Source organism: Osmerus eperlanus, chromosome 5 (assembly GCF_963692335.1).
Source record: "Osmerus eperlanus chromosome 5, fOsmEpe2.1, whole genome shotgun sequence".
In the NCBI taxonomy this organism is placed as follows: domain Eukaryota; kingdom Metazoa; phylum Chordata; class Actinopteri; order Osmeriformes; family Osmeridae; genus Osmerus; species Osmerus eperlanus.
The window spans coordinates 21,641,118-21,659,326 of record NC_085022.1 but is presented as its reverse complement, the minus strand read 5'-3'; the positions used below and the strand labels follow the sequence as shown (position 1 = coordinate 21,659,326).

General features: G+C 49.9%; 2 protein-coding genes across 2 annotated transcripts in view; both read right to left on the bottom strand.

Annotated features, from left to right (window-relative positions):
- Positions 1-18,209, bottom strand: part of det1 (DET1 partner of COP1 E3 ubiquitin ligase) — a 283,926-nt gene that overhangs the window by 233,285 nt on the left and 32,432 nt on the right. The gene's annotated exons all lie outside the window — the stretch shown is intronic.
- Positions 200-16,220, bottom strand: ntrk3a (neurotrophic tyrosine kinase, receptor, type 3a). Its single transcript, XM_062460847.1, has 7 exons — positions 16,154-16,220; positions 15,519-15,707; positions 10,404-10,534; positions 7,539-7,750; positions 5,764-6,007; positions 3,551-3,709; positions 200-2,712 (listed from the first exon to the last, which is right to left on the bottom strand). The coding sequence occupies exons 1-7, from the start codon at positions 16,218-16,220 to the stop codon at positions 2,527-2,529; spliced, it is 1,188 nt and encodes a 395-aa protein (XP_062316831.1). The 3' UTR covers positions 200-2,526.

Below are 18,209 nucleotides of genomic sequence, written 5' to 3'. Positions count from 1 at the left end.
CAACGTTCCAGAAAACCTGTCAGATGTTGTAAACCCTTCAGATGTGAATTCTTATATAGAGATTAAGGAGGAGAAGAAATGTGTCCTGAGATGTTCCGATTAGAATGTACTTTTGTCAGAATCAACCAATGACGTGGCGAGCTGTCCCTGTCACATGACTTACTTCTGAAGATGTACAAATGACAAAGCAATCTCACCGTTCAAAGATGAAGGAACTTTTAATTTGAGCTACAAGTACAGCACTTTTAAAAGTTGACCAGAACTTTTCAGTTTAAAAAGACATTTTGTATAAGTCAAGTTATTCTATACATAAACAAGAATGTTATGAAATATGATGACTACACATACAATGTCTCAGTTAAGAACTAAAGGGTTGTGAGAGAACAATCCCCACCCAAACCCAGTTATGAATGCTTATAGATTTATCATCTGCGTGTCACTGAGCTTACAAACAATCTTGAACTGACTGCTTCACTCAGCAAAAAAAAAAAGAAGCTGGGAACATTTCCCACAATGCCTCAGCCTGTGTTTGTCATCACTGCTGTTCTCCTTCATAAGCCACCGCCCCCCCCCCCCTCCCCCACAATCGCTCTATCACACTTACTGAATAATTCACCTGTCTAAGTCTTGCCAAGTGTTGGGTGGTTTAACACCGGTACACAGCTGTACGGAAAAAGATAAAGTCGGGTTCACCTCCCGGAGCGTCTCTCATGTCAGGGGAAACATTCTGTTGGTGGCTGTGTGTCGGTGTTTTTGACATGCAGCACAGCGCGAGGAGGCTGTGAGATAGGAGGCAGACCCTGGCTGAAAGGAAGTGTGCAGCACAACCAGCGTGGCCGTCAGAGCGAGACCATCAGCTGTCAGCAAGGTTGAATACATCAAGGTTGAAACGACGTTGCGAAACTAGGGACTCGTGGGATCAGTGGATAGATGGCAACAGACCCCTGAATGAGTCAAGTGTGAGAAAAAACATGTCAAGAGTGAAAGGGTGAGGTCCACCATGATGTCATACAGGTGTGGGGATCAGGACACGATCACTGACAGCCAGCAACAACAGGAATAATAATAATAATGCTAAATGGAATAGCTCTTTGCATGGGGCTGGATAATGGAGGGCATGGGGTTTGGAGGGAAGATGAACTGAGAGTATTACTATGTAATGAAGATGAAGACAGAAGGCTATATGTGTGGGATGGCTATAACAACACCATACAGTAGGCTTTCTGTTTATGTAAGCTGGCAAAGCACAAAGACACAAGGACTCTACCCAAAGAGTTGACATCTCTGTCTATCCATCTACAATCCTGACTCTCAATGTTACATTTTTATCACATCATGTCAAAAGAGGATGATGAATCTAAATAAAATAGATGCAATTCATTAATTAATCATTGGAATAACATACAGGCTATGACCAGGCGAAGAATAGAAAAGTAAATTAAAAAAGAGATTATCAAAATACCTATCGGATTCACTCAACAGAACACAACATCAAAACTAAAAACCATCTAATTCGGAAATGAAATAAGTTAACATATCTCGTGACATACAAATTTACAGTATATACATTCACTTTTAAATTAGGATGGTCATCAATGTCACTTCCTGCTCTTCGGAATTCTTGCTGGGAAGTAGTCCATACTCCTTAGCCAATATCATCCTTAGATCCAGAGTCAGGGTGAAGATCCAGCCAATCCGAGTGCAGTAAGGCTTTTCCCCCAAAAGTTTGCCTGCCAACCCACTGTCTTGTCAATAAATGCCACTTTCAGTGGAGCATGTACAGTATTCTTAGTGAGAAACAGCAGGAATCCACACTCGGAAAATAAAAATAAATTAAAAAATATATAGAATATGTATTTATAAAAAGAAAAACTAAATCACCTGGGTAGTTTGATTTTCTGTCAAGCTGTATGTCACCAAAACCAAACTCAGTCCAGGGATTTCATCTTTTTCTCTGGGATTATATTTTTTTGTGATTTTTTTGTAATGCATTTTCTAAATATTTTGTCTTTTTTTTTGGTTTTCTGTATTTTTTTCTGTAGGCAAAAAGAAGGTTGTTCTCTTCGTACAGTATCCAGGATTGTACAGTTTTAAATGCAGGTAAACAAAATGTAAAAGTGCTTTTTTAAAGACTGTTATCCAGTGTATTGAAAGGAGTAGCAGGCACTTAAGTCAATCCCTATATTGTACAGTGAGTGTTTGACAGTAAAGCAGTTCTGTTTGTTTGTTTGTATTATTCCTGGGTTGCTTTGTGTATCCGTTGGGGATAGAGATAGACAAGATGAAACCAACAGACAACCCCACAGGCTAGCACGCTAACAAGCTAGCGAGCTCACAAGATAGCATACTCACAGGCTAGCGTGCTAACAGGCTAGCAAGCCAACAGGCTAGCGTGCTAACAGGCTAGCAGACCAACAGGCTAATCTGCTAACAGGCTTGCTTGCTGACAGGCTACCGCGCTAACGCCCTAGCCTGCTAACACCCTAGCACGCTAACAGGCTAGCGTGCCTTCAGCCAGGCTGGCGGCTAGCCGAGGATGTCCAGATAGACTGGCGTAGCTTTGCTCAAGGCGAAGAGTATTTTCTGTATGTCCTTGATGTTTAGCCTCTGCTGGGGCTCCCTCAGCCAGCAGCCTAGCATCATGTCATACACCTCCTTAGGACACACACGGGGTCTCTCCAGCACACGGCCTTGGGTAATACACTCTATCACCTGGGGGGGAGGAGAGAGAGAGAGCGATATCACACTGTGGTCCATCATCGAGAGCCTTATTTACAGTAATATAGTAAACAACATAAACATAGCAGGCGTTTCTCTGACAGAGTCTTGCGTGGCTGGCACCCAGAAACTGCGGGGAATAATGAATGCTAAACGGTAATTACATGGGAGCAAATCCAAGGTCACACAGTACAGTTTGTGGAGGAAACGCAAATACACAACAAGGACACCATGGCAACTAACAGTTTAACAGCGTTGTACCCAAGCAGTCTGTCTCTACGAAGCTGAGGTGTTTGTACAGAGGACGGGGGTTGTATTGATTATACTGTATGAACGTTCTTGATATTGATTAGTTGTTGTGGGTTGAATATGCCTGAAGCAGTCTCTTCCTACACGCTGTGTGACAGGATCGACCTGACGCCCGAAGGCTGTCAACTCACCCCGTACCATCAGCCGTTTACTTACTATTCACTGCATGGAAAAAAGGTACATCTTGTACAACATAAAATGAGTTTTGATGCAGTGGGTAGTTTTGCAGGTGCTCTATGTTAGTCAGCAATAACTACGATAAAACACCGTAGGAAAAAAATAAGTTTATAAAGGTTGAAATAAAAATAAAAAGATTCAAATTAAAAGTTGAAAGGTTGAAACCATAATTTCAACAAAAAGAAAGAAGCTTTTTGTGTTGTGTGTGGAAAAGATTTGAAATTTAGAAAAAAATAATGGGGAAAAGTTCTCAAAAATATGACCTACCCTGCCTTTAATGTAAACATTTGCCATGTCCTTACTTGACCTGGTTAATTAAAGGTTAAAAGGGGTGGAGGGTGCGAACCTCGTTATTGGCCAGCTGGAACCAGGGCTGTTTGCCGTATGTGAAGATCTCCCAGAGAATCACCCCGAAGCTCCACACATCGCTCTCCGTGGTGAACTTCCTGTACATGATGCTCTCAGGAGGCATCCAGCGGATGGGCAGCATGGTGTGACCTCCGACCTAAAGGAGGGGGATGGGAGGGGGATGGGAGGGAGGGAGGAAGGAAGGAAGGAGGGGAGAAATAAAGAGGGAGGACCGTAGGAGAGAAAGAGAAAGGAGACCTCAGTGAATCTTAGACCCGTCCCGTCTTATTAATGAGACGTGTATCAGTTCTCCATCTCTCTGGACAGCTGGTACAGACTGTTCTCTAAAAGCACTGCATGTCCCCCTCTTCCTGTGTGCTTCCTGTTTATCAGCATCGCATCTCTGAAGGTAATGGAACACAGAAAATGGCATGGCAAGAACAGCATGTCTTTGGACTCCAGTGCACTGTTCAGACAGAGTGGAACAACAGCGTTTCAAAGTCCAATATCAATGAGGAGAGTCTCCTTGCATTCCCAACTTGGTATTTTTCCCTTGATGTTAGTCTATTACACAGCCTAAACTATGATCCCATTACCTGTGAAATGGGACATGAGAAAATCTCCCACTTCACACATCCTCCATCAAGATTATGACCTAAAACCAGCTGGCTCAGTTTCTGATGCGTTCAGCTGTTTAAAGGTTGTTGAAGATGAACATTTCCATGAGATTGTACATGCTTTCAGTGCAAGGATTGTTAAGCGATTAACTATCCAGCAGACAGGTGATGCTCTGGCTGTCACCAGGAGCCTCCTGTCTGGTCTGCCCTCGACAGATGGGGACTGATGACTCTCACGGTGCCGCCACATAAGGAGCCTGGAGGAGGGCTCCTTATGTGGCGGCGGAGCCCACAAACAGGCCCTCATCTTGGGGCTCCTAGCAGGGAAACCACGCCCCCCACCACCATGTGCGGGCAGTGGTAGCGAGATGAGTTCCTGGCCCTGAGTTGTGATCTCCAGGTTCCAGGGAAGGGGTTCAGGGTAGTCAGGGCCCCTGGGCTGTTTGCTGTGGCAGAGGCTTCACCCTCAGCCGGCTGTGGCTACGGAGAGGCTGGGGTCCAACAGACCCTGGTCCAGAAGCCCCTTCCCCGGTTTTCACAAACAGGACTAGCTCATGTGTTTGAGAACAAAGGACTATTTATTCAGTTCTGTTTTCTTCCTTTTGGGTTTCTTCTATACCCCACATGTCCAAACAGGAAACGTGTAGTGAGTCAGAAAGTAAGTCAGTAAGACAGGAAGTTTCAGACATAATAAAGTTAGGTAGTCACTATCCAAGCCAACAGTTGGACAACAAAACGGAACCGTTTTATTGCAAATGTCATCTCGACTTCCTCCATCCTCTTGGGTGACTGCCTGATGTCTCTTGCTGGTAGCCCTGCCTCTTAACTGATACAAGTCTTTACTAAGCTGCTTGTTGCAAAGAGCAATCAGACCTTAGTAACGGTCGTTAAGAAGAGACAGACCACGGAATGCATTAAGCAGAATGAGGCTCAATGGAGTATTTGACATTTACTGCAAATGTACTGTAATGCATTTCCCACTACGGTAATTAGGGAATAGCGAGTCCCCCTGGGGTATGCTGATGATGTCTGTGTAATGGCTGCCTGGCCTCCCAAAGTGATGCTATCTGCTTAGGTTACACACCCTCCACCTGCAGCCCTGATCTGCACACTGGACAGCCAGACGACTCACAACAACCCTCTGTCGACTTGGAGTGACGTCGGTCTAATGTTCCTCCTCTGTGTTGGAGCCACATGGATCCTCTGACGCTGTGCTGAGAGGTGAGGTAGGAGGAGTCCAAATCACACCCGTACCATCACCTGACACACACCTAGAACCCTTCCTTCCCCAGCTACAGATCAATCAGAAACATTCACACAGGATGCATCCCAATCCTAGCAACCACCCCAACCTAGTAACCACCCCCACCCTAGTAACCACCCCCACCCTAGTAACCACCCCCACCCAAGTAACCACCCCCACCCTAGTAACCACCCCCACCCTAGTAACCCTCACCATAGTAACCCTCATCATCCTAGCGACGATGGTAGCTCACTCTGTAGCGCCTAACCCTAGCAACCATCCCATCCTCACCCTAGCAACCATCCCCTCCCCACCCTAGCGACGGAGGTAGCTTACAGTGTAGCTTCTCACCCGGTAGTAGTCCGTGCTGTAGATGTCCCTGGACATCCCGAAGTCTCCGATCTTCACCAGCAGTCCGTTCCCCACCAGACAGTTCCTGGTGGCCAGGTCTCTGTGCACAAAGTGCTGGGACGACAGGTACATCATCCCCGCCGCGATCTGGCTGGCGATGTGCAGCATCTGGGACAGGCCCAGCTCCCCATTGGTCTGCAGGGGCTGTCCGTCAACCAGGATCATGGCGTCTGGCCCGTGGGCTCTGGGGGAGGGACCATGGGGTAAACAACCAATCAGGACATGGGTTCATGTTGTAAGAGAAACACAATGACCAATCAGGCCTCAAGTTCATGGTATATGAGAAACACAATAACCATTCAAATATTCATGAGGCACTTAACCGTATTCAGGTCTCATAGCTCTGCAATTGTGCTATAATTAGGCCATACACAGGAAACCCTTAATTGCCATGTCATAACAATATAATGTAATTACAGATCGTTCTTTGAATCCATTCATGTGTGTGGCAGAGCGGTGCAGGTCGAGGCAACAGTCATGTAATAAAATATGTTTGAAGCTTTGTCTGACCAGACATCTGGTCCAATGAATTTCACGACAAGGCTTAATTGATAGAGGAAGTTCAACGCTGTCATCATTGTGCCAGGGGCACTGGGTGCAAACCGAATGAGATCTCTGCATGAATTGATGCCAACACATTAATGAAAACGCAATTACTGTCATGAAATTTGCACTGGCGCTACAAGCAGGGACGTCTGTCAGCTCTGCCTCGCTCTCGCACAACCAATGTTCCCTGCTACCGCAAAGCATCCTGGGATTCAATAACATCCAATCATGACAGAGATAATCCATCTCATTTGCATTCTTGACACAGTTTCCTTTGTCACCACAAAATACACTGACAGCAGAGTGGGTTAGAAGTGCAGGGTTACATCTCTGTGTGTGTGTGTGTGTTCATACAGCGGGGACAGGGGATGTTTACACTAGGTTAGAGGGGAACAAGTCAAACAGTTTCCTCGTTTCTTAAAGGCAGCTTCTCTCGAACACAGTCATCCATCACTGAGGATTCGGGGTGTCACATAGAGAGACTGGGAGGGACTTGCATGTAGGAAATTACAAAGGGACTATGAACATCCCTAAACACACACAAATGAACTACTGGGCATTGATAACACACAATGTATTCATTTAGCAGATGGGGGATTTGAACCTTAGACCTCTTGATTGGCAGACAATGCTGTACATTTACATTTACATTTAGTCATTTAGCAGACGCTCTTATCCAGAGCGACTTACAGTAAGTACAGGGACATTCCCCTGAGGCAAGTAGGGTGAAGTGCCTTGCCCAAGGACACAACGTCAGTTGGCATGACCGGGAATCGAACTGGCAACCTTCGGATTACTAGCCTGATTCCCTCACCACTCAGCCACCTGACTTCCGTCTCAGCTGTACCCTCCACCCCCCTCCACCCCCCCCCCCCCACAGGGTCCACCAGCTCCTCCCCAGCTCCTCCCCAGCTCCTCCCCAGCTCCTCCCCAGGTCCACCAGCTCCTCCCCAGGTCCACCAGCTCCTCCCCAGGTCCACCAGCTCCTCCCCAGCTCCTCCCCAGCTCCTCCCCAGGTCCACCAGCTCCTCCCCAGGTCCACCAGCTCCTCCCCAGCTCCTCCCCAGCTCCTCCCCAGGTCCACCAGCTCCTCCCCAGGTCCACCAGCTCCTCCCCAGCTCCACCAGCTCCTCCCCAGGTCCACCAGCTCCTCCCCAGGTCCACCTTACCTCAGGAACTTGTTGAGGTCTCCGTGCTTCATGTACTCAAACACCATGATGAGCGGGTCTCCATCCACGCACACGCCGTAGAACTTGACAATGTGCTCGTGCTGCAGGTTGGTAAGAAGCTCCGCCTCCCTCTGGAAGTCCTTCCTGGCCGCCAGGGTGGGGTCCTTCAGGGTCTGGAGGTAGAGGGGCTCGTTAGAGAGGTCCTTCAGCGTCTGGAGGCAGAGGGGCTCGTTAGAGAGGTCCTTCAGGGTCTGGAGGCAGAGGGGCTCGTTAGAGAGGTCCTTCAGCGTCTGGAGGTAGAGGGGCTCGTTAGAGAGGTCCTTCAGCGTCTGGAGGCAGAGGGGCTCGTTAGAGGGGCTTGGTAGAGGTGTGGAGAGAACACCACCTCCACATCCACAGACAGCTTGTGAGTGGCAGGCCGTGTGATAACGGAGTTCTTATCCTCACACTGAGATACCGCAGATCAGATCACGCCGAATCAAATGGAGGAGATGGATTTGAGGGTTTGGGTTATATGTGCCGATATGTGGGCATCTGTGAAGCTCTCAATGGCATTGCTTGTAAAATGGGATATACAAGTAACATTTGATATCAAAAGCAGGAGATTTTCGGGACCCTGGATGTGTTCCGAGGCTAGATAAGGAACAGCACGGTCACAGTCCCTGCTCCCGTCATTCAGGAGAAGCAATCCCACAGAAGAGGCACTTCTGACAGGATGTCAGAATGACCCTGCAACCAGCAGCGCACCCAGCCAGACAATCACCAGGTAATTGACTTTGTTAAGATGTTAAGATGTCCTATAAGCCTTCTGACATTTCATTACCTGTTCTTCATGAGACGTGTACGCACCGCCAAACTTCTCCTCTCTTATGTCAGGTGACATTGTGATTTCAGGTATCTTTATTGATGAGCTCCGTGTTTCTTAGATTGGTAAATATCCCGCTTGAGCTGCTGTCCTCTATGCCCCAGACGCTCTAGTTTTTCTGTGGTTTGTGGTTTATGTGTGTATACAGTATGTGTGTGTGTGTGTGTGGCTTTGCGGGGACTCCCTTAAGATGGCTATTGATTTCGGTGCACATATATCGATCGGTTTAACATTTAAAAGGTTTTTTCCTCCATGTTGTTAGGGAGTGGGCTGCTGGTTGCCTCTGAACTGGAGTGTTTAAGCAGGACGATGCAGCCTGTCCCATGGGAGGGGTCTATATAAGCCATCACCTCCATGCTCTAACAAACCAGAGAGGGAAAGTGCTTGTGTGGGCTGAACACTATCAAACAAGTGATACTACAGCATGGTAATCACTGAAGAATTAGTTTGTTATAATTTAATCCATTTGACAGATCCATCTCAAATCTCACCGAAAGACAAGGCCTATATGTGTAATCTGCTCTGAGTATTTGTTTAATGTCACACTCACGCACATGAGAGTGTGTTTGTGTGTGTGTGAATTTGTGAGACAAAGAATGAGAGAGCTGAAATGGTACAGGATGAGAGAGAGAGGAGAGCGAGAGGAAGAGAGAGGACAGGAGAGAGGAGGAGAGAGAGAGGAAGAGAGAGGACAGGAGAGAGGAGGAGAGAGGAAGAGAGAGGACAGGAGAGAGGAGGACAGGAGAGAAGAGGACAGGAGAGAGGAGGACAGGAGAGAGGAGGACAGGAGAGAGGAGGAAGGCAGTCACTGTTGTGTCAGGTCAACCTGCTCATGAGTTATGACATTCAGAGCAACCCACTCACCCCTGAGTGGCTTGTGGGAAAGAGGGAGAGAAAGGGGAGGGAGGGGGCGGGGGGGAGGGAGGGAGAAAGGGGAGGGAGGGAGGGGAGGGGAGGGAGGGAGAAAAGGGAGGGAGAGAGGGGAGGGAGGGAGGGAGGGGAGGGAGAAAGGGGAGGGAGGGGAGGGAGGGAGAAAGAGGAGGGAGGGAGAAAGGGGAGGGAGGGAGGGAGGGGAGGGAGAAAGGGGAGGGAGAGAGGGGAGGGAGGGGAGGGATGGAGGGGAGGGAGGGGAGGGAGGGAGGAGAGGGAGGGAGGAAGGGGAGGGAGGGAGAAAGGGGAGGGAGGGAGGGAGGGAGGGGAGGGAGGGAGAAAGGGGAGGGAGGGAGGGATGGGAGGGGAGGGGAGGGGAGGGGAGGGGAGGGGAGGGGAGGGGAGGGGAGGGGAGGGGAGGGGAGGGGAGGGGAGGGAGAGGGGAGGGGAGGGGAGGGGAGGGGAGGGGAGGGAGGAGGGAGGGAGGGAGAAAGGGGAGGAGGGAGGGAGGGAGGGAGAAAGGGGAGGGAGGGAGGGGAGGGGAGGGGAGGGGAGGGGAGGGGAGGGGAGGGGGGAGGGAGAAAGATAGAGGAAAAGAGGGAGTGTGAGAGTGAAGAAAAGAGATGTTGTGCTGTCAGTGTGACACACTGAGACTAGCTACAGTGAACATGCTCCACATGTTATCATTATTGATGCAGACACAGTCCTCGCCCCGCTTCATCCAGACACAGTCCTCGCCCGCTTCATCGATCCAGCTAAGCCTCTCCCAGAGATCCCAGACGTCTGTGCCTGGGCGCCCTACAACCCCCACACACAACCCAGGATCAGGTTGACATGAGTCGGGTGGGGATCCGGCAGGGGCCCTGACCTGGGTGTCCATGTCTGGTGTAACTAAAGACTCAGAGGGCACAGGGTGGCCCTTGGGGGCCATGGGTAATGGAGGCCCTATCTGTCTCACCAACATCCCCCCCAGCCAGGCTGCAGTGGCAGACAAGAGGGGAGGAGAAAAGAGGGGGGAGGAGAGGAGGGATAGAAATAGAGGGGGGAGGGAAGGAGAACAGAAGAGGAGAGGAGGGGAGAGAGAAAGAGAGGAGGGGTGAAGACGAGGGCAGGAGGTCTCTCTCTCTTACCTTGACAGCCACCAGCATCTTGTCCTTGGTTGGGCTCAAGTTGTAGCACTCTGCCAGGAAGACCTTCCCAAAGGCCCCCTCCCCTAGCTCCCGCTTCAGGATGATGTCACGACGCTTGATGTGCTGGACGTCTGCAGGAAGACAACCAGGAGAATGTTTACAACCAGGAGAATGTTTACAACCAGGAGAATGTTTACAACCAGGAGAATGTTTACAACCAGGAGCATGTTTACAACCAGGAGAATGTTTACAACCAGGAGAATGTTTACAACCAGGAGAATGTTTACAACCAGGAGCATGTTTACAACCAGGAGCATGTTTACAACCAGGAGCATGTTTACAACCAGGAGAATGTTTACAACCAGGAGAATGTTTACAACCAGGAGCATGTTTACAACCAGGAGAATGTTTACAACCAGGAGAATGTTTACAACCAGGAGCATGTTTACAACCAGGAGCATGTTTACAACCAGGAGAATGTTTACAACCAGGAGAATGTTTACAACCAGGAGAATGTTTACAACCAGGAGCATGTTTACAACCAGGAGAATGTTTACAACCAGGAGAATGTTTACAACCAGGAGCATGTTTACAACCAGGAGAATGTTTACAACCAGGAGAATGTTTACAACCAGGAGCATGTTTACAACCAGGAGAATGTTTACAACCAGGAGAATGTTTACAACCAGGAGAATGTTTACAACCAGGAGCATGTTTACAACCAGGAGAATGTTTACAACCAGGAGAATGTTTACAACCAGGAGCATGTTTACAACCAGGAGCATGTTTACAACCAGGAGCATGTTTACAACCAGGAGAATGTTTACAACCAGGAGAATGTTTACAACCAGGAGAATGTTTACAACCAGGAGAATGTTTACAACCAGGAGCATGTTTACAACCAGGAGAATGTTTACAACCAGGAGAATGTTTACAACCAGGAGCATGTTTACAACCAGGAGAATGTTTACAACCAGGAGAATGTTTACAACCAGGAGCATGTTTACAACCAGGAGCATGTTTACAACCAGGAGCATGTTTACAACCAGGAGAATGTTTACAACCAGGAGAATTTTTACAACCAGGAGAATGTTTACAACCAGGAGAATGTTTACAACCAGGAGCATGTTTACAACCAGGAGAATGTTTACAACCAGGAGAATGTTTACAACCAGGAGCATGTTTACAACCAGGAGCATGTTTACAACCAGGAGCATGTTTACAACCAGGAGCATGTTTACAACCAGGAGAATGTTTACAACCAGGAGAATGTTTACAACCAGGAGAATGTTTACAACCAGGAGCATGTTTACAACCAGGAGAATGTTTACAACCAGGAGAATGTTTACAACCAGGAGCATGTTTACAACCAGGAGAATGTTTACAACCAGGAGAATGTTTACAACCAGGAGCATGTTTACAACCAGGAGAATGTTTACAACCAGGAGAATGTTTACAACCAGGAGAATGTTTACAACCAGGAGCATGTTTACAACCAGGAGAATGTTTACAACCAGGAGCATGTTTACAACCAGGAGAATGTTTACAACCAGGAGAATGTTTACAACCAGGAGCATGTTTACAACCAGGAGAATGTTTACAACCAGGAGAATGTTTACAACCAGGAGAATGTTTACAACCAGGAGAATGTTTACAACCAGGAGCATGTTTACAACCAGGAGAATGTTTACAACCAGGAGCAGCAGCAGAAAGCGGTGTGTTGTTACTACATGACCAAGTAAGCTGCCCCATGATGCAGTGTAGTTACTCACAGTTAGAAATGTGTGCATGTATGTGTGTCTCGCTGCATGTCACACACACACACACACACACACACACACATACACAAACAGCAGGAGTTATGATCACTCAGTCTGCTTCCTAATTAGTGTGTGACTGCACTCCCAGATGTTAAACATTCTGGCAACCACATTTCAGTCGATTCCAAGTTCAAACGCTCTCAAAACCGCTCGTTCGGATACAATCACCATGGGAAATGTAACAGTTGCCATGGAGACCTGTTCTACCGCCCCCCTTGGCCGCCGACCACCGAGGACAGAAACAACAGGACGACCCTCTCTCCAATTATTCCAGCGCCGCCTCGCGACCCCTGACGATTACGCCTTGTTTTCCCGCCTGGTTCTCATCTCATCCTCATCACAGGCTGACTGGCTGCCCTCTGAACTCTGCCAGACTAGCGCGGCTCCCGCGCGGCTACCGCGCGGCTCCCGCGCGGCGCCGGAGGACAGACACACGGACGCAGGATGAGAAGATGATCTGCACTGAGGAGAAAACTAACACCAACACTGTGTTCTCCTGGTAAGCCCTTTTATCCTGAGGAACATACAGAGAGGGAATTGAACTTGCGAACTCTTGATCTGCAGATGAATGCTCTACCACTGGGCCATAGCCACCCCTGCACAAATGCTTGTATTGAAAGCTAGACAGAGAGCAGAGCCAGTAAAATCTCCAGTAAAAATACTTTCATTTCCTTCTAATTTCTCTAGCAGTCAATCATCTCCTACAGTTCTGTTGTTTAGAAGAGTGACATGGCTAAGAGCTCTAGCCGCTTGGGGCGGCTGTGGCTCAGGGGGTAGAGAGGGTCGTCTGTTAATCGCAAGGTTGGCAGTTTGATCCCCGACTCCTCCTAGGTCATGTGCCAAAGTATCCTTCAGCAAGACTCTGAACCCCAAGTTGCTCCCGATGGGCAGGCCGGCGCCTTGCATGGTAGCTCGCGGGAGTCAGGTGGCTGAGCGGTGGCTGAGCGGTGAGGGAATCGGGCTAGTAATCCGAAGGTTGCCAGTTCGATTCCCGGTCATGCAAACTGACGTTGTGTCCTTGGGCAAGGCACTTCACCCTGCTTGCCTCGGGGGAATGTCCCTGTACTTACTGTAAGTCGCTCTGGATAAGAGCGTCTGCTAAATGGCTAAATGACTAAATGTAAATGTAGCTCGCTGTCGTCGGTATATGTGAGTGAGAGTATGAATGGGTGAATGAGAGGCAAACATTGTAAAGCGCTTTGAGTGCCGCTAAGGTAGAAAAGCGCTATATAAATGCAGTCCATTTACCAGTCCATTTACTCTAGAGGTCCGAATACTGCCTTCTGCTCATAAACACCTAGCACTCTGCCTAGCCTGTATGCATGTGTGTGTGTGTATGTGCGTGTGGATGGGTGGATGTGTGTTTTCCAACATACAAGATCAATTGTTTGTTTTTGCTGGTTGACTCAGAGGAAGCAGAGCTGTGTGTGTGAGTGTGTGTGTGTGTGTACGGGCATCTGTGTGTGTGTGTGTGTGTGTGTGTGTGGGCATGTGGATAAAATACTTTTTTTTTCTCTGCCCATTGATTGTGTGAATAAATCTCTTTGGATGGTTTAACAGTCTACAAGGACAAATGAAGAGACTAGGTTTTCCTGGGAAGTCTTAAAGAGAAACTTAAAGAAACACACACACCATCCCTTGCCCCACTAACAGCCCCCCCTCCCACCTCCCTCGAGCTGAGAGGAGCAGAACCAAGAATTACTAAGCACCTGTACTTGTAACAAATGGCACATAAACTTGACACTTAAAACACACAAACACTCACATCTGAAATCCATCAAACTACCCACTTACTTAACACCTTAACACCTTACGCCGAAACATTCGATAAAAACTCAATGTGAAGGTTTTGATGTTATTTCCTGCCCCGGCCCAGGTTCTCTCCCCCCTCCACTCAGCCCTCCACTCAGCAGAACGGCCCTGGTTTAGCAGGAGCATCACAGAGATCACACAGCCCTTTAATCAATACTCCACTCTGGGACAGTCTAACGTAAGACCCACTTCATTACGAGCAGGGGAGGGGAGGGGGGTAATGGGGAGGAGCAGCCTCTTATGTGCTGCTTTCTCTCTCTTTCTCTGCCTATCAGACTGGGGGGAGGGTGCAGGGGAGGGGAGGGTGCAGGGGAGGGGAGGGTGCAGGGGAGGGGAGGGTGCAGGGGAGGGGAGGGTGGAGGGGAGGGGAGGGTGGAGGGGAGGGGAGGGTGCAGGGGAGGGTGCAGGGGAGGGTGCAGGGGAGGGGAGGGTGCAGGGGAGGGTGCAGGGGAGGGGAGGGTGCAGGGGAGGGGAGGGTGGAGGGGAGGGTGCAGGGGAGGGTGCAGGGGAGGGTGCAGGGGAGGGTGCAGGGGAGGGGAGGGTGCAGGGGAGGGGAGGGTGCAGGGGAGGGTGCAGGGGAGGGTGCAGGGGAGGGTGCAGGGGAGGGTGCAGGGGAGGGGAGGGTGCAGGGGAGGGGAGGGTGGAGGGGAGGGGAGGGTGCAGGGGAGGGTGCAGGGGAGGGTGCAGGGGAGGGTGCAGGGGAGGGGAGGGTGCAGGGGAGGGGAGGGTGCAGGGGAGGGGAGGGTGCAGGGGAGGGGAGGGGAGGGTGCAGGGGAGGGGAGGGTGGAGGGTGCAGGGGAGGGGAGGGTGCAGGGGAGGGTGCAGGGGAGGGGAGGGTGCAGGGGAGGGTGCAGGGGAGGGGAGGGTGCAGGGGAGGGTGCAGGGGAGGGGAGGGTGCAGGGGAGGGGAGGGTGCAGGGGGGAGGGGAGGGTGGAGGGTGCAGGGGAGGGTGCAGGGGAGGGTGCAGGGGAGGGGAGGGTGCAGGGGAGGGGAGGGTGCAGGGGAGGGGAGGGTGGAGGGTGCAGGGGAGGGTGGAGGGTGCAGGGGAGGGGAGGGTGGAGGGTGCAGGGGAGGGTGGAGGGTGCAGGGGAGGGGAGGGTGGAGGGTGCAGGGGAGGGGAGGGTGGAGGGTGCAGGGGAGGGGAGGGTGGAGGGTGCAGGGGAGGGGAGGGTGCAGGGGAGGGTGCAGGAGTGGGGGGGGGTGGCTTCAAAAGAAGAAGAATCTTCTCTTCAAACATTTCTTCCTCTCCTTCCCCTCACTATAGAAGTCACAAGTAGCATGCTTGTTGCAGGTGTGTACAGGTATGTGTACAAGTGTGTTTACAGGTGTGTGTGGTGTAGGACTCACAGATGGCAGGTGTGTGTACAGGCGTGTGTACAGGTGTGTGTCCAGGTGTGTGTGGTGTAGGACTCACAGGTGACAGGTGTGTGTATAGGTGTGTGTGTACAGGTGTGTGTCCAGGTGTGTGTGCTGTAGGACTCACAGGTGGCAGGCTTGTTGCAGGTGTGTCCGTGTCTGAAGTACTGGGGGTTCTCGATGACGGGGATGCGTGTCATCCCGATGACCACGGCGTCGGCGCCGGCGTCCAGCGTGCACGGGCTGATGATGCCATGGTTGACGTGGTGGAGGGGGCTGGCCGAGTCCTCCTCACCACTGATCACCGCTACTGGACCTGGGAGAGGGACAGACAGACCAGTCATCAGCCTGTCAGTCAAAGACGAGCATCAGTTACAGGTTGGCACTGAACCAACAGAAGCTTTATCAGCCAAGCGGCATGGCAGCAGTTTAATCGCAGCTGAATTCATTACATTTACATTACATTTAGTCATTTAGCAGACGCTCTTATCCAGAGCGACTGACAGTAAGTACAGGGACATTCCCCCGAGGCAAGTAGGGTGAAGTGCCTTGCCCAAGGACACAACGTCATTGGCAGAGCCGGGGATCGAACCAGCAACCTTCTGATTACTAGCCTGATTCTTTAACCGCTCAGCCACCTGACTCCCCAGGAGGGAATTCAGGATAAATAAATGAGATAGGGCCATTCATAATTCAGTAATATGTCTGAAAGTGGTAAGCAGTGTTTCTCCTCATAGCTGCCACTCGGATACAAGCCTTTACTCTCTCCGCCATCAAACCTGCAGACTCTGCTGGCACTGAAGCTACACTTGCCCCCTTGGTGCCCCATGCCCCCATATTCCAGAAAAATGCTGCTAAGGTGTCCCTGGATGGATACCCCTGCACTAGATAAAACATGATTAAATGCCCTCTACTGTGGCCCAGTGTGCGAAACGCAACTGATGCTTAACGCACACACAGGACTGAAAATATCCCTGTTGGTTCTGGCCTGCGTAGCTGCAAGTAAAGCTGTTCTTGAGTGAGGAAACTGCATCACTGTATTTAATTAACTTTCCAAACCAGAGTACACTGGCCTTGAACATTGAACACGATAGAAAAACCTGGCCAAGCAGTAGTGTGCACCAGTGTGTCCAACACCAACCTTCCGCTTGGAGACTATCCGTCGCATTAACAGAAGAGAACAGATGGATTTTAGATTGTCCTCTTAAAGAATGCATTATGCTGTGAGAATGCTTGTGAGTCCTGGAGGATGTGAAGCTGGTGTTCGACCCCATGTCACCCCGCCGCCGTGCCGACCAGCTCAAATGAAAACAAACACAGTTCCGGGATGGAAACATCTCGACAACCCTGACAGGCATCAACCCTCCAATCATGAACATCAAATCAGAACCTGAACGTGACAACAAACTCTATTAGACGCTGATGCAGGTGGTTGACTAGAGCCGGGAAAGAACAGTAATGTCAGTTGTCATCAACTAACTGCATGTGGATTGTATTCTCTACACATGCATCCACAATCTAATAGGTTGATCTGATTTCACTGTGACTACAATGACATTCTCCTTGTACCCTTCCTGTCTCCCACTGTCTCCATCCTTCTTCCTCGTTACCTCTCTCTCTCTCTCTTTCTTTCTCTCTTCTTCCCTCTCTGAAATTCCTCCCCATGTCTCTTTATAAAAAGATGACTATTTCTGGGCTTATAGAACCGCTGGGACAGAGAGAGGAACCTGGCACTAGAACCGCTGGGACAGAGAGGGCTACTAGCTTGGATAAAACCTAGATTCTATTGTGTGTGTCATTTACATTGGTGAGGGGAGGTAGAGATGTTCAGCGCCATGTTAGTTTGTCTCTCACCTGACAGGCTGCACTCCATCTGTCTCTCCTTAATGTACGTAGTGGATTAAAGATAACGTAACGGTCATATTGGACCACTGTTTTAAAGGCCCACACATCAATACAAGTGCTTGAATCAATTTTTCTAAGTGGTAGGATAGAAGGATGGATATCACCCAGAGTGATGAATTCATAGTAAGACAATACGCTCCACCCATCTCTCTCTCCCTCCCTATCTCCCTCCCTGTCTCTCTCTCTCTCTGTCTCTCTCTCTCTGTCTCTCTCTCTCTGTCTCTCTCTCTCTGTCTCTCTCTCTCTGTCTCTCTCTCTCTCTCTCTCTCTCTCTCTCTCTCTCTCTCTGTCTGTCTCTCTCTCTGTCTCTTTCTGTCTCTCTCTGTCTGAGTGTTGAGGGAGGGTGTGGGGGAGAGAGAAAGAGAGAGAGAGCGAGCGAGAGTGTTGAGGGAGGCTGTGGGAGAGAGAGAGTGAGAAAGTGTTAAGGGAGGGTATGGGTAGAGAGGGAGGGTGTGAGGTAGAGAGAGTGAGTGAGTGAGGGTGTGGAGTAGAGAGGGAGGGTGTGAGGTAGAGAGAATGAGTGAGTGAGGGCGTGGGGTAGAGAGAGAGAGAGTGAGGGTGTGGAGTAGAGAGTGTATGTGCTCTAGCCTCCTGCCTGTTGTGAGTCCAGGTGTGGTGGTGAATACTAATGCTGCCGCGATGTTACATAAGCACTAATGAAGACGCGTAGAGGGCTCCTTCAGACTAGCTCGCTGTGTCTGGAGTCGACTTCTGATGAAAGCAGCTTTTGTGGACAGAGTTACTCCTCAGTATAAATAGAGACCACCCACGCCACGGCTCGGCTAGCTTTTCGGTGGCGTCGCAGACTAGAGTGGTGTTTAGAAAGGTGGTTAGTGGTGTGGGCCAGTGAGGGCAGCCAGTGTTCAACCCTAGAGTGACTTGCTGTGAGCGAGAGACACGACACCTGTTACAT